This window comes from Artemia franciscana, chromosome 2 (assembly GCF_032884065.1).
Source record: "Artemia franciscana chromosome 2, ASM3288406v1, whole genome shotgun sequence".
In the NCBI taxonomy this organism is placed as follows: Eukaryota; Metazoa; Arthropoda; class Branchiopoda; order Anostraca; family Artemiidae; genus Artemia; species Artemia franciscana.
The window spans coordinates 14,393,409-14,416,222 of record NC_088864.1 but is presented as its reverse complement, the minus strand read 5'-3'; the positions used below and the strand labels follow the sequence as shown (position 1 = coordinate 14,416,222).

At 35.7% G+C, this 22,814-nt stretch overlaps 1 protein-coding gene across 4 annotated transcripts in view; it reads right to left on the bottom strand.

The window, feature by feature from the left end:
• Nucleotides 1–18,433: 18,433 nt before the first annotated feature.
• LOC136037649 (probable splicing factor, arginine/serine-rich 7) overlaps nt 18,434–22,814 on the bottom strand; it is a 40,849-nt gene continuing 36,468 nt past the window's right edge. For all 4 annotated transcript variants that reach the window (XM_065720378.1, XM_065720386.1, XM_065720369.1 and 1 more), the window contains exon 5: nt 18,434–18,690. In XM_065720378.1, coding sequence (XP_065576450.1) covers nt 18,500–18,690 — 191 coding nt within the window. In that variant the 3' untranslated portion in view covers nt 18,434–18,499. The remainder of the gene's footprint in view (nt 18,691–22,814) is intronic.

Sequence of the window (22,814 nt, the reverse complement as noted above, 5' to 3'; positions counted from 1 at the left end):
TAAAAAAGAATTTGTTGATGATGTTTACGCTTCATTGCACAAAAGCCTCATGAATGCAAGCACACCAGTTTTCCCATGACCGTGCTTACGCAATGCTTCGATTCCAAAAATCTCCGTAATGCGACGACTGTCCAATTTTTTTCTATGCTTCCAAGTGCAGAGGTTTTTTCCATTACCATATTTACGAAATAGTTTACTGATTTAGAGGTTTTTATATTTAGTTGCACAAAGCTGCATGGATTTGGATGGTTTTACGCTTCACTAGCGAAACCATCTGGTTAATAAAGTAGTATTTTCAATTCAAAAATTGAATTTTATTATTTTAATAGGGAGCAACCTCGAACAGATGCAAAGACAACAAGACAGGATAAATGTAATGGTGGAAAAAGAGCGAGATAGTAGTGAGGCCTCTCTGCTTCCCAGTGCACCCACAGGGGCAATACTAATGGAGCTACTAGCCCCTCAGGGCGTTATTACGCACACTTAGGTCTTGCAAAAAGCTATAGTGCACCTGTAACGGTATTATACGCTTGTATATATTCCATAATAAGGTTTGTTTACTTTTGTTTGTTACATAATATGGTTTGTTTACTTATGTAAATGGATGTAGGTGGTTTTGCTTTTGCAAAACCACCTACATACGTACTAAAGGTTTTTTTGCTTTTGTCTGTTACGTAATGGGGTTTGTTCACTTGTGTAGAGGGTGATAAGATCTTGTGTCACTTGGTATATTTATCGGGAATAACGCAATCTTGCATGACATGTTAGATCTCAAGGTCTGCTAGTTAAGCAAGAGAGCTTACGTAATATGGAATATTTACTTAAGCTAAGGGTGTTTTAGTAATACATAGAATGTTTACTTATGTTGAGAGTGACGCAATCTTGCGTGACTTGGTAGATTTATTAGGAACTAGCTGTTGGGGTGGCACTTCGCGCCACCCCAACACCTAGTTGGAGGGGGCGCTTCGCAACCCCCCCCAAGCCCCCCGCGCGTGTGATTCGTTACGTGCCATATTAGTTATGCGCCATTGTAGTTGTGTCCCTGTGTCCTACCTGTGAATATAGATAGATATATATATATGTTTTTAACTACGTAAAACTTGCGAATATACAACATTCTTCGCTGTCCCATTGTCTTTGCATATAAATAAATTGTCAGGTTTACCGACTCTTGAACCTGCAATATATAATTGTCCATGGGAAAAACAATCCGTATTCAGATCAATACCTCATTATTCTAATGATTGCCCTTGAGCTTTGTTGATGGTGATTGCTAATCGAAGATTCCCTGTGTCCTCGTCGTCATTTATATATCCCCTCTGCCCCCCGATGTTCCCGTTGTAGTTGTGTCCTTTCTCCCGGTCGTCATTTGTATTCCGTATGTCCCGGTCGTCATTTATATTCCCTGTGTCCCAGTCGTCATTTGTGTAAGGGTGTTTTTTTTTAGCTTTTACCTTTTTTATTTTTTTCCTTTTTTAAGTTCTTTTTTCTTTTTAGGTTTTTTCTTTTTAGCTTTTTTCGCGCCATATTAGTTACGCGCCATTGTAGTTGCGTCCCTGTGTCCCACCTGTGAATACAGATTGATAAATATGTTTTTAACTACGTAAAACTTACGAATACACAACATTCTTTGCTTTCCCATTGTCTGTGCATATAAATAGATTGTCAGGTTTACCGACTCTTGAACATGCAACTTATAATTGTCCATGGGAAAAACAATCCGTATTCAGATCTATACCTTATTATTATAATGATTGCCCTTGAGCTTTGTTGATGGTGATTGCTAATCGAGCATTTCCTGTGTCCCGGTCCTCATTTATATATCCCCCCTGTGTCCCCCGGCGTCATTTATATTCCCTGTGTCCCGGTCGTTATTTGTGTCCCTGTGTCCCAGTCTGTAATTTCTCTTTGAGTGTCCCGGTCGTCATTTGCGTCCCGGTGTCCCAGTCAGTAATTTCGTCAGTCGACAAACATAACGTCAGTCGACGAACAACTTCATGGTGGAATAATGCTCAATCCTTATAATGACGTCAGTCGACAAACATGACGTCAGTTGACACACAAACATGACGTCAGTCAAAGACAAACAACTTATCTTTATATATATATAAACTAGCTGTTGGTGGGGCCCAACACCTAGTTGGTGGGGCGCTTCGCGCCCCCCCAAGCCCCCCCGCGCGCGTAAGTCGTTACGCGCCATATTAGTTACGCGCCATTGTAGTTGTGTCCCTGTGTCCCACCTTTGAATATAGATAAATTTATATATATGTTTCAAACTACGTAAAAATTGTGAATATACAAAATTCTTGGCATTCCTTGTGTCCCGGTCGTCATTTATATTCCCTATGTGCCGGTGTCCCGGTCGTCATTTGTGTCCCGATGTTCCGGTCTGTAATTTCGTCAGTCGAAAACATGACGTCAATCGACACAGAAACATGACGTCACCTGACAGATCCACAGACAGACAACTTATTTTTGTATATATAGATATATATATATAAATATATATACATATTTTCTTTTTAGTTTTTTTGTAGTTTTTACCTTTTTTAGTTTTTTTCTTCTTTTGTATTAATGCTAAAGCCAAGGTTCAAACCTGGAGCCTCTCGGACCTAGAACCTGAAACATAACGCTTTACCAACTCAGCTACTTCGGCTTGAATACATTCGTTTTGAGCAGCTTCCTCGGGTGTTGCCATTGTAGGTTCTTCAGTCATTTAACAATTAGAAATTTCTCTTTCAACGGTCTTCTTACAATTAAAAATTTGTCTTTGAACGATATTCTTAAATACCTGTGTCCTGGTCGTCATTTATATTCCCTGTGTCCCGGTCGTCATTTGTGTCCCGGTATCCCAGTCTGTAATTTCTCTTTGAGTGTCCCGGTCGTTATTTATATTCCCTCTGTCCCGGTCGTCATTTGTGTCCCGGTCTGTAATTTCTCTTTGAGTGTTTTTTTCTTTTTAGTATTTTTTAGTTTTTTACATTTTTTCTTTTTTCAGTTTTCTTTTTCTTCTTTATTTTTCAGCTTAACTATGAAATACATATCGCCGAACCTTTGTTTTTTAACTAAAATCTGGTAGGCATTGATGACCTTATCCAAGTCAAAATCCCAAACCCAATCATCATCGCTATCATTTTCAGTTTTGATATGTTTTGACTCTCGCTGTCCAGATGGATCTTCATCTAACTGCGCGGTTTTGCGTTCTTTAGCCTCAAGCCTGTTTCCTTGCTGTTCTTTTGATTCCTCGGCACGCTTTCTTTTCTGACTTTCTCTATCAGCAGCAAGTTTTTTGGCATAGACTCTTTGAGCATCTTCATCGGCTTTTGCCATTGTAAGTTCATCAGTCATTTTAAACTTAAACATTAATAGATTTCTACGTGAACATATATGTCTTAAATATCTTTAATGACGTCACGGTCATAGCAAAAATGACGACAACTAACTTCACGACGTCAGTCGACACAGAAACATGACGTCACCTGACAGACAGACACACAGACAGACAACTTATCTTATATATATAAAAATAAGTTGTCTGTGGATGGATGGATGGATGTGTCAGGTGACGTCACCTGAAAAAACTGGATCAGGTGACGTCAAAACTGAAAAAACTAAAAAAAGGCAAAAACTACAAAAAAAACTAAAAACTAATAAAAAAAATAAAAAAGCTAAAAAACTAAAAAAAACTATAAAGGTAAAAACCAATAAAAAACTAAAAAAAAAACTGAAAAAACTAAAAAAAGGCAAAAACTACAAAAAAAACTAAAAACTAATAAAAAAAGTAAAAAAGCTAAAAAACTAAAAAAACTAAAAAAAGGTAAAAAACTAAAAAAAATAAAAAATAAAAAAAACTAAAAAAAAAGGAAAAAACTGAAAAATAAGCTAAAATAAAGGTAAAAACCAATAAAAAACTAAAAAAAAAAAGGAAAAAACTAATAAATGACGACACTCAGAGAAAAAAAAGGCAAAAACTACAAAAAAAACTAAAAACTAATAAAAAAAATAAAAAAGCTAAAAAACTAAAAAAACTAAAAAAAGGCAAAAACTACAAAAAAAACTAAAAACTAATAAAAAAGCTAAAAAACTAAAAAAACTAAAAAAAAGGCAAAAACTACAAAAAAACTAAAAACTAATAAAAAAAATAAAAAAGCTAAAAAACTAAAAAAAACTAAAAAAACTAAAAAAAGGTAAAAAACTAAAAAAACTAAAAACTAAAAAAAACTAAAAAAGGTAAAAACTAAAAGAACTAAAAAAGAAAAAAATAAATGACGACACTCAAAGAGAAAGCGACCAGGACAAAAGGAATGTTCGATTAGCAATCAACAAAGCACCGGGACACAGGGAGTATAAATGACGACCCGGGGGAAACAGGGGGATATAAATGACGACCGGGACAAAAAAACTAAAAAGAAAAAAAAACTAAAAACTAATAAAAAAACTAAAAAATCTAAAAATCTAAATAAGCTAAAAAAGAAAAAAAAAGGAAAAAAATAAAGGAGAAAAACAAAACTAAAAAACGAATGTATATACAGACCGGGACACCGGGATACAAATGACGACCGGGACCCGGGACACAGGGAATATAAATGACGACCGGGACACAGGGACACAACTCCGGTACACCGGGATACAAATGACGACCGGGACACAGGGAATATAAATGACGACCGGGACACAGGAAATCTAAATAAGCTAAAAAAGAAAAAAAAAGGAAAAAAATAAAGGAGAAAAACAAAACTAAAAAACGAATGTATATACAGACCGGGACACCGGGATACAAATGACGACCGGGACCCGGGACACAGGGAATATAAATGACGACCGGGACACAGGGACACAACTACAACGGGGACACCGGGGGAAACAGGGGGATGTAAATGACGACCGGGACACCGGGACAGGGAATGGTCGATTAGCAATCACCATCAACAAAGCTCAAGGGCAATCATTAGAATCATGAGGTATAGATCTGAATACAGATTGTTTTCCCATGGACCATTATATGTTGCATGTTCAAGAGTCGGTAAACCTGACAATCTATTTATATGCAAAGACAATGGGACAGCAAAGAATGTTGTATATTCGCAAGTTTTACGTAGTTAAAACCATATATATATATCTATCTATATTCACAGGTGGGACATAGGGACACAACTACAATGGCGCGTAACTATTATGGCGCGTAACGACTTACGCGCGCGGGGGGGCTTGGGGGGGGCGCGAAGCGCCCCCACCAACTAGGTGTTGGGGTGGCGCGAAGCGCCACCCCAACAGCTAGTATATATATAAAAATAAGTTGTCTGTCTGTGTGTCTGTCTGTGGATCAGGTGACGTCATGTTTCTGTGTTGACTGACGTCATGAAATTAGTTGTCGTCATTTTTGCTTTGACGGTGACGTCATTCAAGATATTTAAGACATATGTTCACGTAGAAATCTATTAATGTTTAAGTTTACAATGACTGATGAACTTACCATGGCAAAAGCCGATGAAGATGCTCAAAGAGTCTATGCCAAAAAACTTGCTGCTGATAGAGAAAGTCAGAAAAGAAAGCGTGCCGAGGAACTACCAGAGCAACGCGAAAGCAGACTTGCTGCTAAAAGAGAAAGTGAAAAAAGAAGGCGTGCCGAAGAATCAAAAGAACAGCAAGGAAACAGGCTTGAGGCTGATAGAGAAAGAAAGAACAGAAAGCGTGCCGAGGAATCAAAAGAACAGCAAGGAAACAGGCTTGAGGCTGATAGAGAAAGAAAGAACAGAAAGCGTGCCGAGGAACTACCAGAGCAACGCGGAAGCAGACTTGCTGCTAAAAGAGAAAGTGAAAAAAGAAGGCGTGCCGAGGAATTACAAGAACAGCAAGAAATCAGGCTTGCTGCTGATAGAGAAAGTAAGAAAAGAAAGCGTGCATAGGAATCAAAAGAACAGCAAGAAATCAGGCTTGCCGCTGATAGAGAAAGTAAGAAAAGAAAGCGTGCCGAGGAATCAGAGCAACCTGAAAGTTATCGCCTGGCATTCAGGTACAGCCCAGTCGATGATTATAGCTTGAGTAGATGTGTTCAAATCGGGAAAATGTCTAAAATTTGTCCCTATTGCAAGGCCTTGAAATTCAATGGTGAAACAATGGGAATGTTTTGCGCCTCAGGAAAAGTTAAACTTCCTCTATTGGCTGCACCACCAGAGCCATTGAAGATTTTCCTTACTGGAACTACGTCAGAATCCCAGTGTTGTTCCATATTCCCCATTATTATCAAAAACATTTAATGCACACATAAGGCAATCAAATACATATGTAAATACGTCAACAAAGGCAGTGACATGGCAGTTTTTGGCTTGCAGCCCGAAATCAAAGATTTCGACGAAATCGTACAATATCAGGCTGGAAGATACATAAGCAGTAATGAAGCTGTTTGGCGAATTCTTTCATTTCCGATACATGAACGTAGTCCAGCTGTTGTTCACTTAGCGGTACATTTACAGAATGGTCAACTTGTTTATTTCACGGAAACCAACGTGCAACAAAGAGCCCTGAATCCACCGGATACAACATTAACAGCTTTTTTTTCGCTTTGCAAAAATGATTCTTTTGCAAAAAAACTGCTGTATACTGAAGTGCCTTCGTATTACACGTGGAATACTAAAAATAAAGTATTTGAACGTCGAAAACAGGGTAAGTCAGTCGACGGCCAACCTACCATCTTCAAAGATACCACGATAGGAAGACTCTACACCGTTCACCCCAATCAACATGAATGCTTCTTTCTACGCCTGCTTTTGGTGAATGTACCCGGTCCGACATCCTTTGAGTATTTGAGAACTGTAAACGGTACTATACATGACACTTACTGTAGTGCATGCCAAGCTCTGAATTTATTGGAGAATGACCAACACTGGGATAACTGCATCAATGACGCGTGCGAAACGTCAACCCCAAGTCAAATTCGTGCATTGTTTGGCATCATTTTAACAACTTGCTCTCCATCAGCTCCTACAGAGTTATGGGAAAAATATAAGTCAAAAATGTCCGAAGATATACTCCATCGAAAACAGTTAGAGACGTCAGATATGACTTTTGATTTTACATCAGAAATTTATAACTACACTTTAGTTATTATAGAAGATTTGTGCGTACGTATGGCAAACAAACCCCTTCAGGATTTGGGAATGCCTTCACCTAACCGTATCGCTGCTGTTTCGACATGTGTAGAATTGGATCGTGAACAAAGTTACAGTACGAGTGATCTATTGTCGTATGTACAAAATAACATTTCCAAGTTAACGTCGGAACAAAAAGACATTTATGATACGGTAATGCATTGTGTCGATAACAACGTTGGAGAAATTTTCTTTTTGGATGCGCCAGGAGGTACTGGTAAAACGTTTGTGATAAAACTGATTCTGGCATCAATTCGATCAAAAAATGATATAGCGTTGGCAATTGCGTCGTCCGGAATAGCCGCAACATTGCTGCCTGGTGGAAGAACTGCTCATTCCGCTTTGAAATTGCCTCTGAATTTGCATTCTACAGAAACACCCACGTGCAATATTTCCAAATCATCTGGGATAGGTAAAGTATTGCAGCAATGCAAACTTATTATTTGGGATGAGTGCACAATGGCACACAAAAAATCGCTCAAGGCTCTGGATCAATGCTTGAAAGATTTGAGAGGCAAGTCGAAACCCTTTGGCAGCACATTAATATTGCTTGCGGGAGATTTCAGGCAAACATTACCTATAATACCTAGATCAACTCCTGCAGACGAAATGAATGCTTGCCTGAAAAATTCTAATTTATGGGCACACGTAAAAATATTAAGATTAACTATAAATATGCGTGTCCGATTGCAAAACGATGACTCTGGTCAAACATTTTCAGATCAATTGCTGGCAATTGGAAACGGAAAGCTCCCAGTAGATTCAATTTCAGGACGTATACAACTACCTGCTGATTTCTGTAATTTAGTGACGTCCAAAAATGAATTGATTGAAAAAGTATTTCCGAATATTCTAAAAAATTATAAAAATAATAAATGGCTAAGTGAAAGAGCGATTCTCGCACCCAAAAATATAGACGTCCACGAAATCAACAATATTGTTTTGACCAAGATTCGAGACCAGGCAGTCCTTTACAAGTCAGTCGACACAGTTTTGGAACCAAATGAAGCGGTTAATTATCCATCTGAATTTTTAAATTCCATAGATCTTTCAGGGTTTCCACCACACGTGCTACAACTAAAAATAGGCGTACCAATAATACTTTTAAGAAATATCAACCCACCAAAGCTTTGCAATGGCACGCGACTTGCCGTAAAATAAACAATGGAAAACCTAATAGAGGCCACAATCTTGACAGGGCCTTTTGAGGGTGAGGCTGTTCTTATTCCTCGCATTCCCATGATTTCAACGGATCTGCCTTTTCAATTTAAAAGATTGCAATTCCCAATTCGATTAGCATTTGCAATCACCATTAACAAAGCTCAAGGTCAATCATTAGAAAAATGTGGTATAGATCTTAATACTGATTGTTTTTCCCATGGACAATTGTACGTTGCATGTTCGAGGGACGGTAAACCTGACAATCTATTTATATGTAGCGACAATTTGACAGCGAAGAATGTTGTATATTCGCAAGTTTTACGCAGTTAATTTGTATTGTATCTATCTATCTATCTATCTATATAAAAACGAGTTGTGTGTATGCATGTTTGTTTGTTTATAAAAAGAGCGTTTGCATATGACGTCATTATTAGTACATAAGGCTTTGTATATGCACAGACAATGGGAAAGCCAAGAATGTTGTATATTCGCAAGTTTTACGTAGTTTGAAACACATATATAAATCTATCTACATTCACAGGTGGGACTCAGGGACACAACTACAATGGCACGTAATTAATAATGTGCGTAACGACTTACGCGCGCGGGGGGGCTTGGGGGGGCGCGAAGCGCCCCACCAACTAGGTGTTGGGGTGGCGCGAAGCGCCACCCCAACAGCTAGTTTATATATATATATATATATATATATATATATATATATATATATATATATATATAGATGACGTAATCTCCCAGGACTTTTCGATGGTCACAGCCCACCAGTCAAGTGGGGAAACACCGGGGACACAAGTGGGGACACATAAGTGGGGTGTTACGTCATGAAGATGTACACTTGGGATGTTACATAATAAATTAAAAGATTTTTTCTTCAAGATTTAATTTTCTTTTAAAGTGTTTTTTATATCAAGCCTTTTATTCGAGATTTAATTTTCTTTCAAGCTGTTTTTTCTTTCAAGGCTATTTTTTCTTTTTTTCAAGATTTTATTTCCTTTCAAGACGCTTTTTCTCAGAGAACCTTTATAATCCGAAGATTTTTGTCCGCATCGGGATTCGAAAGAGATTTACCCTCAACAAAAAGGAGCACTATGCAGCAGGGAATTCTTTCTAATTAAAAAACGTTTCGATTAAGCTATGGATTAGTTGTTCCTCATGTCTGCAATAATTGACATGTACAGGAGAAAATTGATTACTAGAAATGGGTTGCATTTGATATGCAGCTTGTTTGTTAAGGTGTTAATGATGTCTAGCCTGACCTAGATAGGTTAAGTTAGCTAAGGAATCAGTAAGATTTTACATAGCATTGACTGTATATGTTTCATTGCGTAAAGGATTACATATTGAGGTTTTATCCTTGAACAAAAAATCTAATGAAGGAAGGCTTTTTTTGTTCATACAAGTCTTATTAGTAAAAACAAATTTACAAGCATTTTTACAACACTTTATTCTTAGGACACTGAAATCAATATTATACAGGTAGGAGGGAGATATTTTCAATTAGAAAGTCGTTCAATCGAGGATTCTCAACATAAATGCTGAGAAATTCACCATAAGTATATCCACAACATCAAAAGAATGATACTGCTGGAAAACCTTTACTTTAAACCAATAAATTTAGGTTTATTGAGAGGAGGCGGTGACTTATTAGAGGTAAATTCAAGGGGAGCCCAGGATATGTGGGTTAATTAATTATTTAGTTTATTTTTTCTTGGTATTATTTTCTGGCCATTCCTAGCCCGTGAAACTCAATGGCTGACAAACGGCACCTTATAGCAACCATTATCACAAATATGGCATTTTCAGACGTTTTCCTCCCAAAATACTCGTTTAAACTAGAATTGATTGTTTAAACTTAATGAAATATCTCCAATAACGTTTTTCCTGATGAATTCTGGCAATTGAGACTGGTGTGGTATAATCTAAAATCAGAATCTCAGAATCTAAAATGCATAGAAATTCAGACCAAAATATAAAAATCAAGACCTATCTCGAACAATCAAGAGATCAATATACAAAAATTCAGAACAATCCTTAGAAAATATGACCAGTGCATAGAATTGAAACGAAACCTTAAAAATCAAGATTAAAGTGTATAAATCAAAGTGAACCTCTTAAAAATAAGTACCAAATTGTATAAATAACTAAATTGTATAAATCAAGTTCAACCTCTAAAAAGTACCAACCCAAAGAAATCTAGAGATCAATATGTAGAAATATAGACCAAACTATAGAAATCCAGAGCAAACTTTAGAAATCAAGACATCTCTGCATAAAAATCCGTACCGAACCATAAAAATCAAGAACGAAAATAAGAGTTCAAGAGATCGATATGTAGAAATCCAGAATAGTCGGACCATAGAAATACATAGAAATCCAAGGGAAGTCATAAAAATCTAGACCAGTCCATAGAAATCATGACCAATACATAGAAATCCAAATATATTGATAAAAATCAGGATCAACTCTAAAAATCAAGACCAAACCAAAGACACCAACGAAAAACTGTAGAAATAGAAACCGGTCCACAGAAATCCAGAAAAATCCTATAAAAATCATAACCAATGCCTAGAAATCTAGGGCAATTCGTAGAAATCATAACCAATGCATAGAAATCCAGACGAATTCATAAAAATCAGAACCAATCATAGAAATCCAGAATAAACCAGAGGCATCAAGACTAATTCGACGAAATACACAGATAAATATGTAGAAATCCTGAACAATCCTTAGAAATCGTGACCAGTTCATTGAAATCTAATCCAGACCATGAAAAGCAAGACTAAACTAAAGGAATCAAGGTCAACCTTTAAAAATCTAGAAAAATTCATAAGAAATCAAGACCAAATTAGCCATGTTTTCTTCAGTTTGGTCTTGCTTTTTATTAACTCTTCGGGATTCTTATGTACTAGTCATGATCTTTAGAGGTTGGTCATGATCTCTAAGGTTTACTATTTATTTTTATTGTTTAGTCTTGATTTCTATGTATTAGTCTTAATTTCTACAATCTGGTCTTGATTTCTATGGTTTAATCTATTTTTCGTTGCTTCTTGAATTAAAATAGAATAGTTGTGGGCATCAAGCCATGGCTAATTTTAGAAAAATCCAAGACAGATAGTTCAATTGAGTGAGAAATAAACCTGGCATTAATCCCCTCCCTTGTTAGGATTGTATAAAAATGTTGTTAGTTCATTTGTTAATAGATATTTCTATCTATAATCCGTCCCTGCATTGATAGGGCAGTAGAACCAAGGTAAACAGTCAAAGAGCTAAGATAGTGATAAAACCTTTAGTTTTCCAAGGATTTGGTTAATTTGGCACAGGTATTGATTTCTAAGGATTGTTCTGGATTTCTACATAAAGATCCCTTGATTTCAATGTATTTGGGCAGTTACAACCGGGGACTCCCCTCTTGACTGGTGAGCCATGACCTCTAACAAGTCATGCGATATTACCTCATTCCCAATAGATCTACCAAGTCACGCAATATTGCAACACCCTCAACATAAGTAAACATTCCATATTATGCAGGCTCCCTACTTGACTAGCGGACCTTCAGGTTTAATATATCATTCGAGATTGCGTCATTCCTAATAAATCCATCAAGTCGTGGAAGATTGCATAACCCTCAACATAAGTAAACAAATTCTGTTATGTAAGAACCAAACGTAAACACACCCAACTACGAAACAGTCCCCTACAGTCATTTGCACAAGTTAACAAACGCTATTGTGTAACAACCAAATGTGAACAAACCCTTTATGCAACAACCAAAAGTAAACAAAACCTATTACGTAGCATACATGTGTACTATACCGTTGCATGTGCACTATATTATTGTGCAAAGCCCAGGTGCACGTAATAACGTCTTGAGGGGCTAGAATCTCCAAAAGTATACCCCCTATGGTTGCATCCGGGAGCAGAAAGGCTTCAATACTTAAGATATACATATTATTGTTCTATTTTTGAAGACAGATATGTTTTGAATTTAAAAACGTTTTCCTTTTCTTGCTTAGTATTTAAAGAGGTTACTGGGCCCCAAATGTCAACACACACACGCACACACAGTGGTGCATATCAAAGGAAGGTTTTACGCTTCAGTAGCAAAATTAGCTGATTAACAAAAGTGTTTTGTTGTATTATTAAAAATTGATTTTTACCCCTTTCATAATGGCAATCTCAAACAGATGCGCATACCACAAGACAGATAAAATACAATTGTAAAAAAAAGTGAGATAGCAATATTATTGCTCTATTTTTTAATATACAAATGTTTCGAAAAAAATGTTTTCTTTTCTTGCTAGGTATTTTAGTAGGGTACCGGGCTCCCAATGACAAGAGATCACCGCGCACTCACTGGCACATACTTATGGATCGTTTTATGCTTCATTAGCAAACTCATCTGCTTAACAAAATTACTATTTTTTTCATTCAAAAATTAATTGTCACTACTTTATAAGGGGTAATTTCGAAAAGATGCACAGACCACAAGACAGATACCCATACCCAAAAAATTGAGATACCCATATTATTGTTCTATTTTTGAGAATAGAAAGGTTTTGAAATCAAAAATGTTTTCTTTTTTCTTGGTAGATGTGATGAACCCTCCTCGGGCTGGTCTTTGGAGGGCCCTATGCCCTCCTAAGTAATATAAGACTGAATGCAACGTAATGCTGACCAAGATATTTTCTTTGCAAGAAAATTTAAATTACATAGGATATAATATGTGGTACTATTGCACCAACTATTCCCAATTATGTTTCAATTAGTTAAAGTCAGTCAGCAGTATTTTGTCAGCTGGTCAATGTTACTGTGGACTAGACAATTTGTCATGGAATAGAACAGGGCAGAATCTATAACATTTTCCCAAGTTAAAAAAAAAATTTGCAACAGTTTCCCTTAATTAATAAAAATCAGAAGAAGCTTAGGAATATTTTATGTTGCATGAAATTCAAAATTCTAGACTAAACTAATAAGGAAAAAAATAGATAGAAACACATAACATTTTTGGCAGATTGTTCGAAAAATAAATTTATGGGAGACATATTTGGTTAAAAAAAAAAGACTTTTGCGAGAATAGTTCAACATAATTGCTTTGGGATTTATCCACAACACCGTTCAATTCTCCCTGTCACCATTAGGTGTACTCTCAGTTGAAAACAGTAATGATATCATCTTTTTTCAGAGTCAGTTCATCATCACTCTGGGCAATGTACAGGATAATTGCAGTTACGTAGTAACGGTATTTTTTTATATAATAAAATGCGACATAATCTTATTATTTGCACCACAGAAAATAAGAAACATAGATTCTTTCGGTGTAATTTATATGGCTTTTCACAAACTTCCATATTTCACAAAAACACATAAAGTGAGCCAGAGCAATACACAAATTGTCTCAGGTACTATTTATCTCCAATTTACTATGGTTCAAGATTCACGATGAAAATTTACTGATACTTTCAGTTCGCAAAAGAAATTGTGGGTCTAAAAACCAGCTAATATTATATTTTCTGTTGTTATGATTTTGATGGTGAAAGTACTTAGTGACCGTCTAATGGTTTCAGTAAAATGTGGATCCCGAATTCGTCTTGTTTCATTCTGAGGTCTATGGCTTTGCGGTGAGTTGGAAAAAGTTGGTTAAAGATTTTTTCATGGAATAATGTTCTATTATTCCATGAAAAAATTAGCTCTATCTTGTACTGACTGTAATAACCAGCTAGCACCATCGTACCCTAGACTAATGACCATTTTAAAATCATGGACCATTTGAAAAAAGAAGATGCTATTGGAAAGATCAACGCATTATTTTACTGTTTGTAGCTTATATAACAGTTTTATTTATCCGAATTTCTGTCAAATTTTTCTTATCCACAAAAATTTAACTTTCAAGTTACTTCTGGATAGTGAATAAGCGCTTGCTTTGAATTTAAAGCGTTGAGTATATTTCGAATCGAGTTCGCTTTGTCCGATTTTCTTTTTGATCCGACCGACAGTTCGATTTGTCGGTAAATTCAAATTCAGCGTAGTAATGTGGTTTTGGGTTTTGGCACACCTTGGCTGCTTATTTGTTCCTTTTTTCATCACTTCGGAGATGGAGTCATCATATATCTAATCGTGAATGATCTAAAAAGGGGATATTGAGTTTGTAGATACAGGGAATATGCCTTCCTTTTTTAACCGAACATTTGATGACTTGGATTTGCAGCAAACGAAAACTAGGAAAGTGATTTCTCAGACATAGGCTCCCTAATGACTAACCCTTAAAAAGTATCATTCAAGCAGATGAAGCAAATATTCAAGGCAACTGATAAAAGATAAAACTCAAATTCGTCTCTAAATGTATGAATGACAGGTTATCAAAGACAGTCCTTTTCGACCAAACATATAGAGACAAACGAAAGAAGCCCGTCCCCCGAGCGGGGTAGGAGGAGGGCATAAGAAACAATTCAAGAGAAATTGGAACATCTTGGGAGGATGTAAAGAGACAGGCTCTGAATAGATTGGGATCGTACGTAGCTGTGTTTGTCTTAGGTGATTTGGTACTGCAGTGAGTTGTTAGTAGTAAGAGTAGCCATCCAATGATAACAAAAAAAAATTCAAAGTTAAATATAGAAACTTGAATAAAAAAATTCGGCTTTTACTTTTATTTTGCATCGTGTTGAACATAAAAGACCCACTTTGACCAAAAGAGGAAAAGAGATCTATTTTTGTTGATAATTTTGTTATTAACCAGCCTGTGCATCTACGTACTGACCTAACGCAAATTCTTTCGTAATTAGTTAGGATAGCTGGAAAACGGAGAGTCTCCATGCTATAGAAATATTTCAGGATGAATCTAGATAGATTCAGATATTTTACTTAAATCCTGAACTTTTTAATAAATTATTCCTAGTCCCTTTTTTTTTTTTTTATTCTGCTGAGTGACAATGCATTGTCAATGGTGCTAGTTCTATCGAAAGGCTTTCAGTTGAATTCCAGTTTAATATTGAGCTTTCCATTTTTCAATCAGAAATTTAAGAATGCTAGCTACAAAGTCGAGTTCCATGAATAAGATAGCTTACATAAATTTAGTGTAACGGTATAAAATATACACTAAACAACCAGAGGCGAGTTACCATCAGATTTGAAAGTTTTGTTGTTCACGCATGCTTTGTTTCTGGATTTTGCTACGTTATAAATGTTGTAATTGTGAATTTGATAGTAGTTTTGCTTTTGGATTATCTTTCCAAACTATTTTTTACCGCTTTTCTTTAGCTTCTGTTTCGCTTTCTCTCTATTCACTCTATTCCTTAGTCTTAGCATCGTCTCTGAAATGTAGTCAAATACATCAACTAAGACGCGAAATGTATATATGATGCTTGGGTCATTCTTTGTAAATATATAATGATTACGTAACTTTCTTTTTTTTTTAAAGATTTGGAGCAAAAAATATAAGAGAAGAACAGATTTTGTCATTTTACTGAAAAACAACTACAAGGTTGTCTATTTAAATTCTATAATCGAAAAACTTTGTTAAAAAGCAAACTGAGCTTGATAAAATCAATATTTTGGTCGATTTGATGCGAAAAACTTCGCTAATGGGAGTAGATTCCTCTTTTCATCTCAGCTCAAAAGTGATCGATTTCTATCTTCTTATAAAAGAGCTGAAATTATTTTATTTTTTTCCACTCGGAGTAAGAGATTTTTCACACCGTAACTGTTCATGCCATAAATTAAAAGGACAAAGATTGGATTGGTGCCAACCAATAATAGGGTATCCGGGTATGTAAGGGTAGGTCCTTTAGGCTATGTATGATGACCTTCATGCATGCTAGAAGCCTGAAAAACCGAGGATAGACAAGCACGAGCACCAAATTGATTGGTACCACAAAATTGTTTCACTTGAACGTCTGCATTGCACACATTTTGTCTGTGCTATAGGTGTCCCTACACTACAATGCTGGCTGTTTACCACCCCCCCTCCCTTCAGAGTTGAATATGCAAGGCAACATGTTTTAAATTCTTCAGATTTACGGTTTTCGTACCACCTAAAAAGTATCTTATTCTTGAGAAAATATTATGCTACTTAAGCCCGCTAGATTATACCTGTGTTACCAGTAATTCTAATTTCCATTTGAAATCCGAATTGAAAGCAGTGTTCCTTCGGTAAAAATAAAAGCAAGGCTTTGGTAGCGGGTTGGGTCTCTTTGGATCTGAAATCGGGGCAGTAGTTTGCTTATTTCGGTACCCAAGAAATTTGAAACTGCAAACGACAGTTACCTATGAGAACACTACTTTCAAATGTCGTTTTCTGGAAACACATTAATCAATACTGTAGCTGGAAGAAAACAGAGAGCAAATATCGTTGATATATTATATCCTCCAGTCCCTCCTCCCCTTTTAAAAGTGAATTCATAAGAATGAAAACTTAAAGATTTAAAGACGGTCTATCAGGCCAGCAGCAAGGATACTGCTGAATACAACCTGCCACAGCTTGAGGAAAAATGGGGTAAATAAAAATTTTGGAAAAGAATCGAAGGAAATATAAAAAGGGTCTTAACTTATCTGCTTTTGGTAAAGTGAACATGATCTGTTCAATGATTGGAGTGAAGTTTCATTTTGGTGCACCTCTCCATAAGTTGTTGAAAACAACTGGAAAAGGTATAGACCAAGCTCTTATAGCCGCAAGAAAAAAATCACAAGGAAGCATCTTAAATGCATAGCCATAGCCATTATGCATAGCCGTTATGTATATTTAATACACTTTGAACGCAGTGACATAAAATCTAAACATATCGGCACTTTGAAAACAGATTTGGCCTACATTTTAAAAGCCATTCTCCTATATTGTGAAGCCTATTTCATCGACACTCAAAATTGTTGTTTTGATATAGGCTAGGCTATCAGTCTGGCAAATACCGAGTATCTATAAGACCCGTAAGAGTAGTGTATCACTTGAGGTTTATGAATATAAAGCTAGAAATATCTATAGCCATTTTGGTGCACCTCTCCATAAGTTGTTGAAAACAACTGGAAGGTGTATAGACCAAGCTCTTATAGCCGCAAGAAAAAAAATCACAAGGAAGCATCTTAAAGTAATATCTTACATTCGTATTAATTTAAATTAATATCAGTTGATAAGGTTAGTATTTGCTTAACTTAATTCAATTAAAAATTACAGTGTGCATATTGGCAAATAATTAATAAACTCTTGTAATCGTCCTGGATGTTATTTATTAAAAATAGAAGAATTAATTTTAAAACTATAATATATACTATTAAAGAGAGAATTTCCTTAGAAGAATTTTTCGACAAAAGCAACAAAACTCTAACAAAACAATTTCTCGAGAAAAGAAACAACACATACTTTGCAGCAGACATAACGTTTTCATTCTTCTGAATCCCTATTTAAGAGGGGTGGAAGGAATGGGAAAGGTAGTAGTATATCAGCGGTGTTTGCTCTCTGCTTTCTTCCTCTTCCTTATTAATAATGTTTCTCAGCAAAACGACATTTCAAAGTAGTGGTCCATCGGTAACCGTCATATGCGCTATTATATGCAATTTTAAACAACTTCAAATTTCTTGGCTACCGAACTTAGCAAACTATGTCTTTTTTATCGGTCTTTTTTTTTTAATTTAGGCAGGGTAGTCACTCCCCCGCCCCTTAATTGGCTCTCTTGATTTTTAACTTTTTATATTTGTAAACAAAACAAAATATTTGCCTGGAAGAGGCTTCCTTTCGAAAAACAAATTTTGGTTGGGGCTACAAGAAAAAAGAATTGGAGAAGGGAAATGTCCTTCTTCAAAAATAATTTCATGTATAATATAGGAAAAATCACAAGATTTTTCTATATCGAGGGGTGATTTCAAGGACATGGAGCTATACCCCTCTAATAACAATATTTATCCTAAGGCAGCATTAAACATTAAATTCTACTCTTGGCTTTAAAGACCAAAACAAAATCTGAAAAAGCCGAAGGAAACGTTTACCAGCCAATTATATCCCTCTCAAATTATTTTATATCCATTTGCCCTAACTTTAAACTCCCAAATTTTACATGTAATGTAATTATCAAGAAAGATTCCAGAGGTTTTAATTTTTCCCTTAAAAAACATGAGAGAAAGAATGATAGCGAGTAACTATATTGAAAAAAGTAGAATATATATTCAATTTTAAAATTAATGAGAAATCCTCAAGGAGTAGTAGAAGTGTCCATATCCATATCATCATCCTGTTTAGCCCGACTGCTTGCTTTTGGGGGACTATCTTCTCTGACACTCTTTGAACTTTTTTCAATCTTCTTTTCTTCTTCGCTTCTAAGTGTGCGTGACGAGCTTCTTTCTCGTGAGGATAACTTTGGTGTTCTAGATGATTTCTTACGACCTGAAAGAAAAAAAACGACTTCATATTGACATTTTGTTTTTACTACCGAACAGAAATAAAAAGAGGCTTTTCTTCAGCATAAAGGGTGACATATGTGGTTTCTGATTTCTTGAAAATTATTTACTACCGGGAAGTAGAAATTGTAAATATAGCACGATATATTTGTTGTAAATATTTTTTCTCGACCTGTTTGGGCAATTCTCAATATTCTCAACTTTTGACGATTTTTTTAGATCAATTGCCCTATATTCCCTTTTTTTTGAAGACATCGGACTCCACTAGAAGAATCGGAAGATCGATCTCTGCTAGACAATAAATTAAAAACCAGCACCAACTTAGAATAGATTAAGAAAAAATATTTGGAGGGAGGATAAGGAATCACAGTTTCCGTGTACTTTTTTTTACAGTTATTTAGCTGAATTTATGAACATTGATTATTCAAAGCGTGATCATCTGTCTTCAGATATTTATCTCTTCTTAGACGAATACTTATTAATTGTCCAAATGATGTATTGTTTCTTTTCTGAAATGAAAGTCCTTGTTATTTTTACAAAGATGTTTGGTAAAGACGTTGATGTTGTCTTTAAAAACAAAGTTCATTAATGGACAAGTACAGAGCAATGCAAACGATCTAAGTTTATTATTTTATATCGTTATTATTTTTAATTTATTTCGTTTTTCTATCTTTCCCACTGTGGTTTAAAAGTTATTCTAAAGAAAAGCAATCTGCCACATTGTTATTCTTTTAGTAGAAAAAACTTTGTGGCTATCATCACAGAAAATAAATCTGACTGATAAACCGACTATCTAAATAGCTACTCAGTTATAAGTCTATTACCAAACCCAGAACCGTAGATGCATTGGGGTAGAGAACAATGAACCTGTCTCGCAAAAAAACCTGAAATTTCGGAAAAGATCTAAGGCCAAACAACTGAATCACAATGAAACAAAGAAGAGAATTATGAGAGCAAGGACAGGTTTATGGCCAATAGAAAAAAAGCATAACGTTTACACGAATAAATCAAACGAGGCGCCCTCAAAGTCCAAAAGATATAATTTAAAACAAAAGTACATAGGAAAAGGAGGAAAATTTAAAATCAAACAAGAATAAAAAGAAAGCCAACTAAATATATAGCAGTAATATTATCTATTTGGTTTAATTTCTTCCTTTTTATTCTTCTATCGTTTTAAATTTTTCTTCTTTCCATTCGTTGTTTTATTTCTACTTTTATTTCGTAAAATATTTTCCGCAGGTCGTGTCGGTAAAGTCCTCCAAAAAGTGATATTGTTGTCTCCACAACGATTATCTAAGGTAATTTGCGTTCAAGTTAAAGTGCATTGACAAAACAATGCAATTTTCTGCGATGTTAGCCTATTGAGCAAACCAAAGTTCAACATCTTCTTTTGTCTTCCGTCCTTTATCTGTAGAGTTAAAAACAAACTTTTTAGCCTTGCGCTTCGATATATCAATGCCTATGCAATAAAATTAAACACCGTGCAATTAATTAAGTATTCTGAAACGGAGCTTAGTGTAAGAATGTTCACTGAAGCTTCGTTCTAGGCTGTAGACTCTTTTGCCACGATTTAAATTCAGGATATAATCCTACCTTTTACTGACCTGAGCAATTCGAGAACATCAAATCCATTTTTACTTCCATTATCTTGTTTTTCTTATTGACTCGATTGGATAAATTCTCGAAAAACCTAATTAACGGCTAATTTTAATTTCCATTGACCTTCAAAAAGCATTTGACCTTGTTAACCCCAATATTTTGGCTGAGAAGCTTGTAACTATTTCAATATTGATCTTTTCCTCGTTAAATTGCCTCCTTTTTATCAAATAGATATAGTCAAATATCAGAATCGTTATTCCAGTCCCCTCCCTGTTCACAATGGAGTACCCCAAGGTACTCTCCTATGTCTCATCATTTTTTCTGTTATGATAAATAGCCTCGCTAAGGAATTTCCCGTCAGATGGAAAGTTGTGGATGACCTAACGATTGTGGAAACCTGCTACCAAAACCTAGTAAGCAACCCTATAAGTACCCTTAATGATATTGCAGATGACGCTGCGGTCTTAGACATGAGAGTAAACCCCTCTAAATCAATGATAATACCACTATGTTTCCTTAAAACCTCGCCCATTTTCCTCAACCCTATCCCCCCAGATATTTCTGTGTCTTCTTTTAAATTACCTGGGGTTACAATTTCCTCTAAATTTAAAGTGGGATATCCATGTTAAAGACATTGTCCATAACGCTAATGCTTCCATGTCTCTCCTTAAGCTCTTGAACAAATTTAACGTCCCCCCACCCCATTCTTTACGGATCTATACTTCCTTTGTCCGCCCGCTTCTTGAACATGTATGTCCAGTTTGGCATCCTGTCATCTCCCGTGATGAATAAAAAAAATCGAATCCATTCAAAATGAGCCCCGAGAATAATTCTTAAAGAAGCTAAGGTACCATACTCGCTCCTTCTAAAAAAGGCCAAACTGGAAACTCTTGAGCACAGGAGTGGAACGTTGTGCCTTTGTTTTGCAAAAAAATGCAATAACCTTCGTACGGAAAACATTTTCCCCAGGACACTCTCCCCATCCAGACATCGCCTGCCACGTATTGTTTCTGAACCCGTTCCTATCTTGTCCCCCATCCGGTGCTTAACCTCCAGGGATGAAAAAACCTTTGTCCCCTTCACCAGTGATAAAATAAACAGCAAGTTTTCCGGATTTTATTCTTTTTTTTTTGGTACTGGTGATATCCAAGTTTTATGTTCGTTTGATTCTTTTGTTCCCTCCCCTTTGTTTATATGTTCTATTTTAAACCTATTCAACGCTAATTTTATCGCACTCTTTTTTAGTTTTGTTTTCGTTTTTACCTTTCTGACATTTTGCCACTTGATCATCTTCTTTTTTTCTTTTTTTATAATAACGAATGGCTTTGCCTTTCTGATTTTGTTGTTTTCGACATTGTTTAGCCAGTTTTTTAGTTATTGTGCTATTTTTATGGTGGTTTTTATTTCTACGGTTTTATGGCTCCGAAATGCGAATTCGGTCTTTCGGGGCTTGTGGTAGTCATTTTTTGAAATTAAGTATATGATCTTGAATAAGTCCTCAATCTTCAATTGCTGAAGTTTCCAGGATTTGATATCAATGTATATTTAAACATTCTTTTTATTTTCGTTGGTTCATCCCATTCATCTTGATTATTACAGTGATTTGATCTTTTATTTCCCTTCTACGTTCAGAATATATAGTTTTTAACAAAACATTTTAGAACTTTAGAACATTTGCGACTAGGGGGATGGGGAGTATGTGGATGAAAACACAGGACGCATGGAAGGATTCTTGATTTCATCTTCATTTTGACGTCACACTTGAACTATAGGAGTGGAATGAAAGACCAAGACATCGGTATCAATACTAAATTATTTTCAACTATTGCTTAGTAATAGTATGTTTTTCTATCTTTTTCGGATCAACGTTACATAGACACTAAGCAACGTAGAAGTTAACCATATGTTACCCATACTCTTCGGTTACAAAGGGAAAAACTGATGTTCTAAGCTTCAATTTTTGTTTTTTACAATTTACGAACCAAAACTTTGACTTGGATTTATAAATTTTATATTTGCAAGTTGAACATAGTTGAACTCGAGGAATTACAAACAAGACACAAAATGGCACTGAAGCAACTTGTGTAACTTTGATTTCACAAATATTTGTAACGCAAATGTTACCTAAGCCTAAATAAGGCCGTATTTATGTCTTCCGCTAACGGGTGGCGTTACTTCACAGCTTGAGCAAAACTGCTGACCGTGCTTTGTAAAATAAGCAGAAAATCGGATCTTAACAGGACAAGAATGCCCGTATATTGAGTTGGGTTGCAACCTTGGTTAGAGGCAATTCAATCATATCAAATGCGGAACTTTTATCTAATTGTCAACATTTGTTCCCATCGAAGAATTGTCCCCATCGAAGAATTGTCCCCATCGAAGAATTGTCCCCATTTGTTCCCATCGAAGATTTGTTTCATACACATTTGTTCCCATCGAAGTCAATAAACATTTAACATTTTAAGAAAATGGAACACGAGCATATGATGGCTCAACATGGTACAAAAAGTG